Source organism: Xenopus tropicalis, chromosome 2, assembly GCF_000004195.4.
Source record: "Xenopus tropicalis strain Nigerian chromosome 2, UCB_Xtro_10.0, whole genome shotgun sequence".
Lineage (NCBI taxonomy): Eukaryota > Metazoa > Chordata > Amphibia > Anura > Pipidae > Xenopus > Xenopus tropicalis.
In genome coordinates, this window is record NC_030678.2 from 51,221,007 (window position 1) to 51,234,797 (window position 13,791).

The 13,791-nt window shown below is 37.7% G+C and overlaps 1 protein-coding gene across 2 annotated transcripts in view; it reads right to left on the reverse strand.

The window, feature by feature from the left end:
* Positions 1–11,903, reverse strand: part of LOC108645767 (transmembrane and death domain protein 1) — a 32,840-nt gene extending 20,937 nt beyond the window's left edge. Inside the window, exons 1-4 of one of the 2 annotated variants that reach the window (XM_018091496.2) lie at positions 11,706–11,903; positions 9,086–9,160; positions 8,383–8,547; positions 7,544–7,663 (exon numbers count right to left, since the gene is read on the reverse strand). In XM_018091496.2, the coding sequence (XP_017946985.1) occupies positions 7,544–7,663; positions 8,383–8,547; positions 9,086–9,152 (352 nt within the window). In that variant the 5' untranslated portion in view covers positions 9,153–9,160; positions 11,706–11,903. The remainder of the gene's footprint in view (positions 1–7,543; positions 7,664–8,382; positions 8,548–9,085; positions 9,161–11,705) is intronic. The other variant, XM_018091497.2, reaches the window with a different exon arrangement.
* Between the last annotated feature and the right edge of the window lie 1,888 nt (positions 11,904–13,791).

A 13,791-nucleotide genomic window follows, 5' to 3' on the forward strand; every position in this document is an offset into this window, starting at 1 on the left:
GTGCAACTGAGGTGGGGGCCCTTGAGGTAGCAGCCCCGGTGGGCCCCAGAAACCCCAGTCCGAGCCTGCCTCTAGGCCAAACCATCATATCCTATTAGTAGACAGGACAGAGGATGAGCATTTAAAGCTTGGGAATGGAGACTGAGACTGTGCATAATAAAGTACTATGAGAAATAGGACTGCAGAAAGCAATACAGGTATCGGACCCCTTATCCGGAAACCCGTTATCCAGAAAGCTTCGAATTACGGAAAGCCTGTCTTCCATAGACTCCATTTTAACCAAATAATTCAGAATTTTAAAACTGATTTCCTTTTTCTCTGTAGTAATAAAACAGTACCTTGTAATTGTTCCCAACTAAGATATAAATAATCCTTATTAGATGCAAAACAATCCTATTGGGGTTAATTAATGTTTTATTGATTTTTTAGTAGACTTTAGGTATGGAGATCCAAATTATGGAAAGACCCCTTATCCGGAATACCCTTGGTCCTGTACATAAATACCTGTACATAAATAATATGATATTAAAAAGAAATGCAGCACAGTTCCTCAAGGTATTTGGCAGTACTCTCTATGGCTTTGAAAGAAAAGACATTGCATTCATTAAACAATGAAGGTCCCCAGATTTTAATTATTGTATAATGACATAGGTCACAGGGGTATGATGGAAATAATAAGATATATATATACACGCAGATTAATTCATCAGCTACAATCCATCTGCTATATTTACAAAGCAACAGACAAGTATGAAACTTTTATTCCAATTGTTTTAGGCTCATTTACTTACACAGACACATAGGTGTTTTTCAAATTATGCTGTGCCCATGCTTAGCTTCTTGTGGTCTGGGGGCATATTTACTAAAGATCGAAAATTTAAATTTGGCATATTATCACAACAAATGGAAATTTGCCATGACGCTGGCTACTAAAAGACACAACTTACTTTAGGTAAGAGCACAAAGGACAAATCTCTTCAGGTTCAGGCTGGCAAATTGGTATTGACAGTGCAGCCACTTTTGCATCTCATTATCTACATCACTTCCTCCATGCTAATATCCCAAATACCTAATTTCTTTATTGGGAAATGCTATAGTGAACGTATGGGGAAAATACAGTGCTGAATTTTAAAGGTTAATTCACACCAAGAGAAAATTGGACACATTTTTATTACAATTACACTTTACACTTTTTAGAAATATGATATGATGAATTGAGGCAAACTTTGTTGAGTTAGTGAGGAAAAAATGTGCCCTTTTGAAAATATGCCCCCCTCATGTGCTATTCCATTGTGTAGCATTTTTTCCTTAAGGAGAAAGTAACATTATAAAATTGAACAACTCCTCAGAAATGTTCATTTAAAGTTCTCTCTCTTCCTAGTGATACTGTACTTTGGAGTGGCTTATCTGATGGACACTGAGGCAGAAAGACTGCAAAAACTCACATTCAATTTTTAAAGCAACAGATGCCACAAATCCTAGGAAGACTCCACCTTCTCTATACTCAGCACAGTTAGTGTGTCTAAAGGGCCATGGCCATAATTTTGCAACTTAAAGCTGTTGGATTTGTTTGTTTGTTTATAATTGGGATTCCTGCCAATGTTTCACTGATCCTGAGATTTGCTCACATTGGTTTCATAGAGAAAAAGCTCTTACCAGCCAACATAATAAGGATGTCACTTTCATTTGCTAATCTTTTTGTTCTGATTTCTTGTATTGTACCCCAAGCCTTATTCTCCACCTGGCTAAAACTTTTACTTAGTGACAAACAGTGCCAATTAGTGATATTTATTTTCAGAGTAAGCAGAGCCATGTCCATTTGTATAACCAGTTTCCTTAGCTGCCACCAATGTATAATTATTGCTCCGGCCACAGGAAAATGGAAATACCTCAAACATGTATTTAGTCATTATGTACTAATAATAATGCCTCAATGAATATGGATATTTATACTAATCCAATTTTGTTTGGTCAAGGGTCAATGTAAGATTGTTGAATACAAGACTTAAGAGCTGTCATCTTTTTTGATACAATGTCATGCTTTGTTTGGCATACATTATTATCATTAACATATTTTATAAAATGCCAACATATTCTGCAGCATTGTAAAATAAATGGGCTTATATATTAATAATACAAGAAAACGTACAAAACAAGCAGTAACCAATACATGAGGTAAAGAGGGCCCGGACCAAAAGAGTTTACAACTTAATGTGGATGTATACCCTTAACATGTCTAATGTGTATCCAGGTGTGAGCGACACTAGAGTGTTTGTTTTTGTCTTGAGTTCAATTCATGTTTTCATTTTTTGGTTAAAAATCTTCTATAGGCTTAAGTACAAATGTTAACAGTATGCCAGAATCGTCCTGCTACTAACCAGACTGAGTGACAGAACCAGCTCTCCAGTCTCAGGTAACTTAACCTGCTAAGAGTGTTAGAAAGGAGTAAACACTCATGGGATAGAGACAGTTTGGGGGCTATTGTTTTACCAAAGATAATTGCAGTTCTTCATATCTAGTAATAATAGTAGAGTGTTGTACAGGTATAGGATTCGTTATCTAGAAACCCATTATCCAGAAAGCTCTGAATTACAGGAAGGCCATCTTCCAAAGACATTGTAATCAATAAATTGAAATTTTTTTCAAATTATTTTCGTTTTCTCTGTAATAATAAAACAGTACCTTGTACTTGATCCAAACTAAGATATCATTAATGCTTATTGGAGGCAAAACCATCCTATTGGGTTTAATTAATGTTTAAATAATTTTTTAGTAGACTCAAAGTATAGTGAATGTCCCAAGCATTCTGGATAACAGGTCCCATAGTTAGCCATAGTTCAGAAATAATGTCATACCATTTATTGGCTTACAGCATATGTACAGTAAATTTTTGAGAAAATAAATTAACTGAAGATATGTATACACAAAGAGACACTATAGGATGTGGTTACATCAAGTAGAAATCTGACATGGACATGTGAAATAAAAAGTAGATACCAGACAACTGAATAAGGTTAAGATAAAAATCTTGTTTGTCTTAAAAGCACTTGGGTACCAAATATGCAATTTAAATATTCAGTGAGGACATGTACCATGGTCATTTGATGCTGTTCAGGCTCTCTGTGGTTCCCATGGGGAAAGGGGGTGGGGGAAACTGAAGAAAGGGGAAGATAAACATCTAAAAATGATTTCCCTCCTGCAGGTTGAAGCACTACAGCGAGCAACAACGAGCAAAGTGACTGTCAGCATCGGAAACCAAGGATGTGTCACTTTGCCCTTTCTGTAACAGATTATTTCCTACTTTACTATTCTTTTAAGCAAATAGGCCTCTCTGGACACCCCCTTGTCATTTAAAAATGTCACTATGCACTTAGTATGGACTCATTTTAAATAAATCAGTTTTACCTAGGATATTAACTAGGATATTAGCTTAACTACTGTTAACAAAAATAACCATATTTAGATCTTAAGGAAATGTATAGTCATAGACAAACAGCAAGCAAGACACAGATTTCAAAGTACAGTGCAATATAACCTGCGTTATTGCTAATTTAGAAAATTAAAATAAACATAATTTTCATGTATAATTACTTTATTGTTTTCATTAAACTAAAGATGAGATTACTAGTTAACTAGAATTTCTTTATCCTGTATCATTATTGCAGGTGTAAGGCAAAATGTACTTGTTGATAAAAGATCTCTTGAAAGCACTGGTGTTCATATTCCTAGCTGTGTTGGGGATACCTGGAAACAGCTTTATTCTACTGAAGTTTGCCTATGTCAGAATAGCAGAACGGAAATTATTGCCGACCAATATCATTCTGATGTTCCTGGCTTTTATGAACCTCCTTGTGGTTCTCTATCGAGTTATCCTCCAAATCCTATATGCCTTTGGTGTCAAAAATGTCCTGGACCATGATGGTTGTAAATTTGTTTTCTTCAATTACCGAGTAGGGAGAGCTATGTCCATCTGTGTTACTTGCTTGCTAAGTTGCTACCAGTGCATCCTAATTGCCCCTAACACTAAACTGTGGATAAACCTTAAGTTAAAGATGACCAAACAGTTCTTGGTTTTCACTATCATGGTACTCATTTTCATCAATGGCTGTCTTTATTCAAGCGTCCTTCTCTATGAGGCTGCAAATGGGAACTTTACTACATCTCCATATTCAATACACGTAATCTACTGCCATGCAGACTTTTTGACATACATTTCCTATGTTGGTTACGGAACAATATATACACTTCGGGATTTCTTGTTTGTGGGCCTGATGACAATTGCAAGCAGTCACATGGTTTATGTTTTGCTGAAGCACGAGAAAACTCTTAAAAACTTAAAAAAGTCTGAAAGGCAGACAAAATCAGCTGAGTACAAAGCTTCTAGGTCTATAATTATGCTTGTAGCACTTTATGTGTTTCTTTTTGGGCTTGAAAATATAATATGGGTTTATACATTGACAATACCTAGTCCTGACATTAGTATAAATGATGTGCGTATAGTTTTAGCTTGTTCTTATGCTACCATAAGTCCTGTTATTATCATTAAAACCAACCCTAAACTGAGTTTATGTATAAAAAATTCAAATACAGAAAGTCACATTAGGATTCAAAAAAATTATAATATTACATGTTTAAGTAGGTAGGTTTGTATGGTTTGGAACAGACGGAGGTGCATAACCAAGAGCCAATGGAGCTTTGAATTGATCCAATGACAGCTATAGGGGGAGATTTACTAATCCACGAACGGACCGAAAGCGTCCAAATGCTTTTTTTCGTAATCAATGGTATTTTTGCGACTTTTTCGTCACCGTTGCGAATTTGTCGTATATTTTCCGCAACTTTTTCCTCGCCGTCGCAAAAAATCGTATTGCCGCAACGAGTACGAAAGTTTCAGATTCATTCAAGCTTCGGTATCGTGACTTTCCTTGGGCCAGGTTGGAGCTGCACAGTGCCATTTATTCCTATGGAAGGCTTCCAAAATATGCAAAGTCGGAAAGGTTTTTCCGCCATTCATGATCGCTCAATACGAAAAAGTCGCGACAGCGACGAAATAGTCATGCAAAATACAAAAAAATTGCGACTGCAACGAAAAAGTCGCAAAATTTTCGTTTCCTATCCGATTTTTTCCCTATTGGGATTTGGATTCGTGGATTAGTAAATCTCCCCCATAGTGTGCTTGGTAGTCGAGAGTAAGTACAGATTCCCATTTGAGAATGGGAGTATATATATACTGTATATATTTTACTAATTTAAGCACTGGATTGGGAACCACAGGGAATGGAGTACTGGGCTGACACCTATCATAGCCATTAAATAATGTGAACTACTCTGAAAGCAAAATGAAACAGTAATATTACATTTTTTCTTTACCTATTTTTCAGTATGTGAAACTATATGATTATAGTCCCAGTTATGTATTGTAAGCTCTGTAGGAACCATTTTCTCTTGTCACTTCAACACTTAGCACTTCAATTGGAATGTAACTATATTTTGTATTTATCTTTTACTTTATTATTCCATCGATTTCTGATTGTTCTGATTTCTGAAGAATGTATTTTCCTAGTAAAAAGTAGCACTTTATAAATGCATTTCTTTATCAATGAAACTGAGTTTGTATGTGTAAAATGATTTAACATTGTTTCATGAAGACTAGAAAATGTGACCAGTCTATTGAACAGAGGAAGAGACCTTTTTGATAATAATCCTTCTCATACACACACACAAGGAATTTTCTGCAAACTGACCCTTTTTGCTTGATGAACATTCTTTGAAAATGTGCCAAATAAGAAAATAAATATATGTCCAAAACTCACCACAGATAAGGAAAGGCCAAGGTGCATTCAAATAGTCCATTAATTAGAAAATGCTAGGTACAAAATAAAGGGAACTATTGCTTCAACCCAAACAAATATCTCTTTATTGAACAAAATCACTCCTGACTTGCTTTGAGGCCTAAGCTCTCCCTTGCAGTGACTGCTTTTTCTCAACCAATCTTTGCCAGAAAGGTTCACTACTTCCTGTTTCTCCCCTCTATATTATTACATAACTTTATTCAAAATCAACAATTTATATTATTATAGTTAAAGCAAACAGCAAAGGACAATTACAGACAAATGTAGTCTGACACTTCCTATTTGCTCCTACAGCCCTCATTATGATGAATAGCAAAACCAAGCATCCCTATTCTTTTCTAAAGTTTGCATCTGTTTTAGAACACCCACCCTGGAGTGATAAGTGGGTGATACAAAGGTATTTATGGGTTCAACCCCAGGTATTGTTGGTTTGTCAGGCAAAACCTTATTTGCTAAGCAACCAAGATGTAGAGGTCAAGGGGGTGACAAATATACCCACATTTACTATTTTACCCTAATCTACGTACCAGTATAAATAGGTGTAGTACCAATGGAACTATATTATTTCACAGTTTAATTTATCCAAATACACAGAATGTATTGTGGAATTATTAATCATTCATTAGCACCATCTGAGTTGCCTTTACATTACTTTACGGTTCTTTATGGTACATCCAGACTATCCCTAGTATTTTATGTATGTATACTATAGGGCAGTGAATGGCTCATGGGCAACATGTTGCTCGCAGACCCCATTGGATGTTGCTCTCAGTTCCCCCAAAACCAGGTAGTTATTTTTGAATTCCTGACTTGGTGGCAAGTTTTGGTTGAATAAAAACAAGATTTACCACCAAATAAAGCCTCTTGTAAGATGATGTGTGCACAGACGCTACCTAATAGCCAATCTTAGCCCTTATTTGGCACCTCCATTAACTTTTATGGTGCTTGTGTTGCTCTCCAAGTCTTTTTACATTTGACTGTGGCTCACAAATTAGAAAGGTTGAGGATCCCTGCTATAAGGGGTCATTTAAGACCTAGGGGGTGCAAGTGGAAGATCACTAAGAATCAACAGAGTGTGCCCCTTAGTGCTCATCTGCTAAGCACTTGCACCCCCTTACCTGCTGTGCTCTGTGCAAAATGCAGAGAGCAGTGCCAGGACACACAGCTTAGCCCCAATGTGAGCTGCACATCCTGCTGCCCTGTACCTTGCTCCTATGAATGAAGCGCAAGGTACAGGGTGGGTAGGGAAAGGATGTGGGGATGCCCATTTTTCATCCTCCTCTCTTAAATGGAGCACTGTCTAACAGAGCACTGGGGCCTGTAACTAATTGCACAAAACGCCACACTGTGGGCAAAGTCGAAAACAATTGTGAACTTTATTTTTTGGACTTTGCACACTGCATGGGGCATTGTAAATGAGCCCTTATGTGTGCATGGAAACTACTCTATTTCAGACTGTACAGGGCTGGAGTTAGAGGGCCAGCAGAGGTATCTGCCTAGGGACCCCCATTACTGTACCTTAGGCACATGCCTTTCCTGCCTAACCCTAGTTCCAACCCTGAATGTAATACAATGACATTAGCACAAATATAGCACATTATTTACTACTATAACTACATTTTGGCGTGCTTTGGTGTTTGTCTTGAAAGAGAACACATAAATAATAGTACAGTCAGTTTCCACATTTTTACCTTTAGCTAAATCCATACGTCCCACTTTATACAGCTCATCTAAAAATCGATCAAAATATACTGTGTTTCCATTAGTTACAAACCATTTATGTAGCTTTTTTTTGCACTCTTCACGGGTCACTGCATTGAATGAGATAAGAAAAGAATGCTCTTGGTTAATATGTAAGGACAAGAGAACTAGAACTTCCGACAGCTAGCGACCACAGAACCACAAAAGTATGTTATTTCACCTGGATTCCTCTGGGACCACATTATAAATGCTCATTAGCTATTGAAAATATTGCTTATATTTGTGCCCAGCACTGGTTACCCACAGGTAGGCGTTATGATCTGCAGAAACTGTTACAGAAACTGTAAGTTAAGGCTGCATTGTTATGTTGTGCAGTTCATACAAGTAAGATGTAAGAACTCAGATAGCTCATGATATACAAACTAGGGACAAGTTGCTGGTGTGTGTCATCATGTTTTTCATACAGGTCAAGACATTTTTGATTGTATGTGGAATGCCCTGGCTACAGCTGCACTTCCACTCCATTCATCTCTTCTTGAGCATCAGTAAAGGTATTGGATCCCTTAGCTGGAAACCCATTAAACAGAAAGCCCCAAGTTATGGAAAGTCAATTATATAATAATTTCTCTGTAGTAATAAAACAGTACCTTGTACTTGATTGCATTAGACAATGGGTATCCATATTTGAGTTAAGGAACAGATATCTTTTTATACTATATGAGGGATGTCACAGTTGTAATGATACTGGTGCAGGAGTCCAGCAACAATTAGTTGTAATATGCTCCATGTAACCGTTTTGTCTCACGTTCATATCATGCTATTCACTTACCGATCTCTAGGTCGGTGTATGAGAGTATCCCTGGAGAAACAATACGAACAGACTTTTTAAGGTCCTCCTTTGATCCCCTCAGCCTTTTATAAAATTTATCACACTGAGCTGGGGACAGATGATATGCAATGCGCCAAACTGTATGAGGCCCAATGGCATCTGCAACTGTAGAGAAATGGTATATAATATAAATACATTTTAAAATAAATAATTTTGCACATATGATTCAATATTAAAATTGCTATTTAAAAATGAAAGCACAAGTGCAAAGTCAGACTAAATAGGCCTGGGCCCTGAGTCCCCCGGCCTCCCCCCCAAAATTGTATATTATGTGCAGCACACTAGAATCCTGGTTTCCCTTAGCATGTTGCATCAATAGCAAAAACTGAATTCCTTACTTAAAAGTATAAGAAAACACTCAACTGTGTCATATTAAAAATAGTGATGAGTGAATCTGTCCCGTTTTGTTTTGCCGAAAAACTTTTTTACTGCTACTGCAACTTAATTGACGCAATTGTGACTTATTTGATGCGAGAGCGACTTTTTTCTCACTATGCAAATTTTTGCAGCTGTTACACAAACAAATTTGCCAATGGCAAAATGCAGCATTTCACTACTATGATCTGTGTTTTATTTTGAGTGTTTATATGTACTGTGGGGGCACATAAACATTTACTTACTCCAGTTATTATTAGTTATTTACCTGAGTCATCACAAAATGCTTTCCTAAAGAGAAGGAACAGAAGTGCTGCCTTGCAGAAAAGGCCCATGATTGTACCTGGGGAAGAGTGAGAGAGAATTAGCCAAGAATGTAACATATAAATGTTACTATCATATAAAATAAAATTTATGAGCAATATGCGCCTACAATTTTCCATGTTGAATAAATCTGTTTCACAAATAGCTTCCATGTTTAAAACACTTGTTCCTACTCACAGCAAAAGCAAACTGAGCTCTGCACCTTGCACAGAATGATCCAATGCACAGGATTCTGCCCAGGAGTTTAAGGGTCTTGCAGCCCCTTGTGTTTGCTGGCACTCTTTTCGTTCACTACCACAATGACACAACCAATTTAGCATACAGTGACAGCTGTTTGTGTTCATGATCATTAACTGAAAATCCTGACAGGCAGATATATTATGGGCAAAAAATATGGCGCTAACATGGCAGCTTCTTTCACTGCTGACACCTAATATTCAAAATCGATAACACTGTACTATACAGATGTGCACAGAGTACATTTGCAATACCAAGTGGCTGATATATGGTCAACGTGGAAGAATGTTCCCAATTAATTCGTTTTAAGTTGACGCAGGACGCAGGGATTCTGACATTTATTTATTAGTAACACTGTTACATTGTGAAAAATTCACTTCACCATTTTAAAATAGTTTAAAATTAAATATAAAAAAAAGTTTGGTCTTTAAAATAAATAAATAATTTCATTGCAGAATTCTGCTAGAGTAGCAACATTAAAGGAACAGTAACACAAAAAATGATTAATTCCAAAATCTATTCTATACCCCCCTAACAATGCATCTACTCTGTAAAATGTTTCTTATTTTAAGTGCTTTATGTAAAAATACTGTTAAAAAATTCTCTTCCTTTTCTTAAAAAAAGGCGATAGGGCAACTTTAACATGTGCCAAACCCTACTTGTGCTTGCTCTACTTCGCCTCCTAACATCACCTCCTCCAACCAGCAGCCAGTTGCTGCAGGTTTACAAAGGATTTTCTAGCCAAGGGGTGGGCAAACTTTTATGCACAGGGGCCACATTGACTTTTAAAATTTGACAGATGGGCCGGGCCAGCGCCGTCTCCACTTGTCAGTCCCCTAGGTTTTGCGTCGCTGCGCTTACATGCAGTCTTAACACCAAGTCTTGTGTGATGAGACTTGCGGAGTCGGGATTTTCTGAAAGACAGAAGATTGCTGACTGTGGTCTCTGTTAGGAAAAGCGAGACCAGTGCTCGGTGGGCCAGATTAAAAAGACCAACGGGCCGGACGTGTCCCGTGGGCCGTAGTTTGCCCACCCCTGTTCTAGCCCCTTGTGTTTTAATTCAATGTGATTTATTGCTGTAAATGCTGTAAGCACCAAAGACAGCATCCAGTCAGCCATTAATCCACAGTCAGTCGGCGCATTCCTTCACCTGCTTGCAGCACTTACAGCAAAAAAGATAGTAACGCTGCCAATGTGCACCCTCCCCCAGAGTGTAATTCGCAGAAATGTTAAATAATAGAAACAGAAAGCTTACAAGGGGCTAGAAAATCCTCCTTAAAGTTGAAGCAAATGGCTTCCGGTTTGAGGAGGGGATGCCAGGAGCTACTGTGGAGTGCGCACGTATGTGTCTGGCACAGACCAAGTTGCCCTATGCCATTTTTAGAACGGGAAGAGTACTTTTTTTGGTAATTTTACATAAAGCACTTGAAATAAGAAACATTGTGCAGAGCAGAAGCATTGTTAGAAGGGTATAGAATAGATTTTGAACTCATTTTAGCATTCATGTTCCTTTAACTGTTAACTGTTTAGCTTTGTTGAGTATGTGACTTCCTGGGGGTCACTATACAGAGGCAGTGTTAATAGTCACGCCTCCTGCTTACAAGAGCTGCAAATCAATACACAATGTAATAATCTGTGTTGTAAACCTTTCATTTTTAGAACAATCGTGCATCTTAAATAACAAAATATTTTTTAATAACAGACTTTTTCCCTATTGTTTAATTACAAAAAACTGTGTTTTTGTTATTTCTGCATCTGAACAGGGCAAATAGGGAATAGTCATAATTTGTTTATTAGTGCACAGATAATCAGCCTGCATAATGGACTTCTGTTTATCTGTAAGTCAACACATAACAATGACTTGTTTATACCGTTCTCATTATCTCTAATTAACGATTTATGTATTTTAAAATGAAAAAAAAAACCAGGAAAAATGTACTGTTAGCATAAGATCCAATTACTGAGCTCATGTAGCTCGTTTTTTTTTTTACATAGCAGCACTTGCCTTACTATTTGCACGTGATTATTACCCATCCATTTAAACTGTAAGCTCTGTGGGGCAGGGACCATCTTCCTCTTTTGTCCTTGGTGCTTAATTAAGGCAACGCTAATTATTATTACCTATAATTCACAAGGCTTATGGCCTGCCACATGCTATTAAACCAAGGTAGCCTGAGAAATGTAAATCCTGCCAGTTGGACAGGTAGAAGGAAAGTGCTTTGATAACCTTCCAAACCCCCTCGCTTCCCTGTATTCCCTTGAAGGAAGCTTTTCATTTAATCAACTCTCAGTGCTGAAATTAACTGATCAATGTAATCAACTTTTACCTCCTTTTCTCCACCTCTGTAAGTTATGTTATTCCTTTCCTTCTGTAGCAGAAAGACAGCTTTAAAAACTTCAGTTGCTGTTTATGTTTACAACTCTCTGATGTTACTTCCTCTTCCTTCTTCCCATAAAGCCTCACTGCATAAAAACAGGACAATGTAACCAAAACTGCAAAGGTTGCAATCTAAAGGAACCAATCAGGCGTTTGCTTTGAAACAGCTGATCATTAAATGATGCCTGCCGATTGCTTGCTAAGGCTCATCTGCCTAGTGCAGTATCCCACAGTAACCAATTAGGGATTTCCATTTGTGGCCAAGGCCCATAGTGAGATTAGTCGGCTACCTCAGGCGAATAATCTCCCTTAAATGTCTTTCCACCAGCAATAAAGTGAATCGCCTGTGGAAGGGCATTTCAGTGAGATTAGTGTTCCACAGTAGCTGAGATTTACACATGGGTGGCTAATCTCCCCATGGGCCATGGCCCTTAGCGATTGGTTGCTATGGTTTACTTCGATCTGTAAATTTGCCGAGTGTTAGTTAATGAACCCCTGTGACTTTTAATACTTATCCTATTAATTTAACATAGGTGTATTGTACTTTTTAAGGGAATCCCTCTGTTAAAAAGAAATCTGTGTAACGGTAACTAACACTCACAAGTGAATAATATAAATATCTAGGGTTGACACCTTTTCGGAAAAAAATACTTTTCACTATATTTTATATTTTTCCCCTATTAATAACATTGACATCATGCATCACTGTTACCGGCCAGGTGGCAACCCTATAAATCTAAATGCAGTAAACTACTACACTGCAAATGCACAGAACTTGAGTTGGAGAGTTGGAGTTTATTGCATGTATAGAAAATGATGATATAATTAGTATTACCAAGGCCTGGTGGGATGAACCATGGTTTGGCTGTTAATATAGATGGTTACAATGTTTTGAAGAGCAAAGGGGTATTAAAAAGGCAGAGGAATCTTTATATTAAGCCAGAATCAAAGCTATGCATTAAAGAAATTACAAGGATTAGCTTGGGGGTCCCTAAGCTATATGCCCCTATACCAACTTCTTCCTGTAATATGTAGTGATGTAGCGAACATCGCCGAAAATGTTCGCGAACCCGTTCGCGGACTTTCGCCAAAACTCGCGAATATTCGCGAACTTTGCGAACCCCATAGACTTCAACTTTAAAACCTAGAAAAGCCATTTCTGGCCAGAAAACTGATTTTAAAGTTGTTTAAAGGGTGCCATGACCTGGACAGTGGCATGCAGGAGGGGGATCAAGGGCAAAAACTTCTCTGAAAAATACTTTGTAAAAAAAAACGCCAAAAAATAACGCCAAAAAAAAAACGCAAGCTATTCCTATGTATATGCATAGGCGATAAAACGAAGCGAAAAAACGCGGCGGAAAAACCAAGGCGAAAAAACGCGGCGCCAAAAAAAAATGCGGCGAACCCAAAGTGGCATTTGCGCGCCGGCGAACAGTTCGTCGGCGAACAGTTCGCTACATCTCTAGTAATATGTGGAGGCAGTTAGCACAATTTCCATATGCTGTAAAGAAATGCCCCCTCTTTGTTCAAAACATTGTTAATATAACTACTTATTTAGAAGGAAGCATAATTTGAGAGACATCTAGTCTTTTTGGATGAGGAGGATAAAATACAGATACTTGTGCAGGTAATATCTGTAAAGAAAGGGAAAGACCCTTTAACTGCCCTGAATACCAGGGCTCTGATGTTATGTTTAACCAAGGCATTGCCTTCCCTGATTTCCTTTATAGAGAAGGTAAGAATGGCAGGATGGAGGTTTTGTTGTGTTGGTTGGCATAGTAGCCCTGTTTAATATGGATTATGTATTATGGACTATTTTGAAAGCATCCATATGTATGAAAGTAAAGTTAGGTCAAACATGCAGGAAGGAACATTCAAAGTCAGCCAGTGCAGCTGTAGTGCGACCTTCTTAGGCTTGTCACATGGATGAAGGGTTGGCCAATTGATAGAACTGCTCTCCAGAGCCAATTAGGAAGCAATAAGAGAGATCCAAGGCAAAAATTTATTATCTAGGCCTTCTTGGTCCACATTGACAG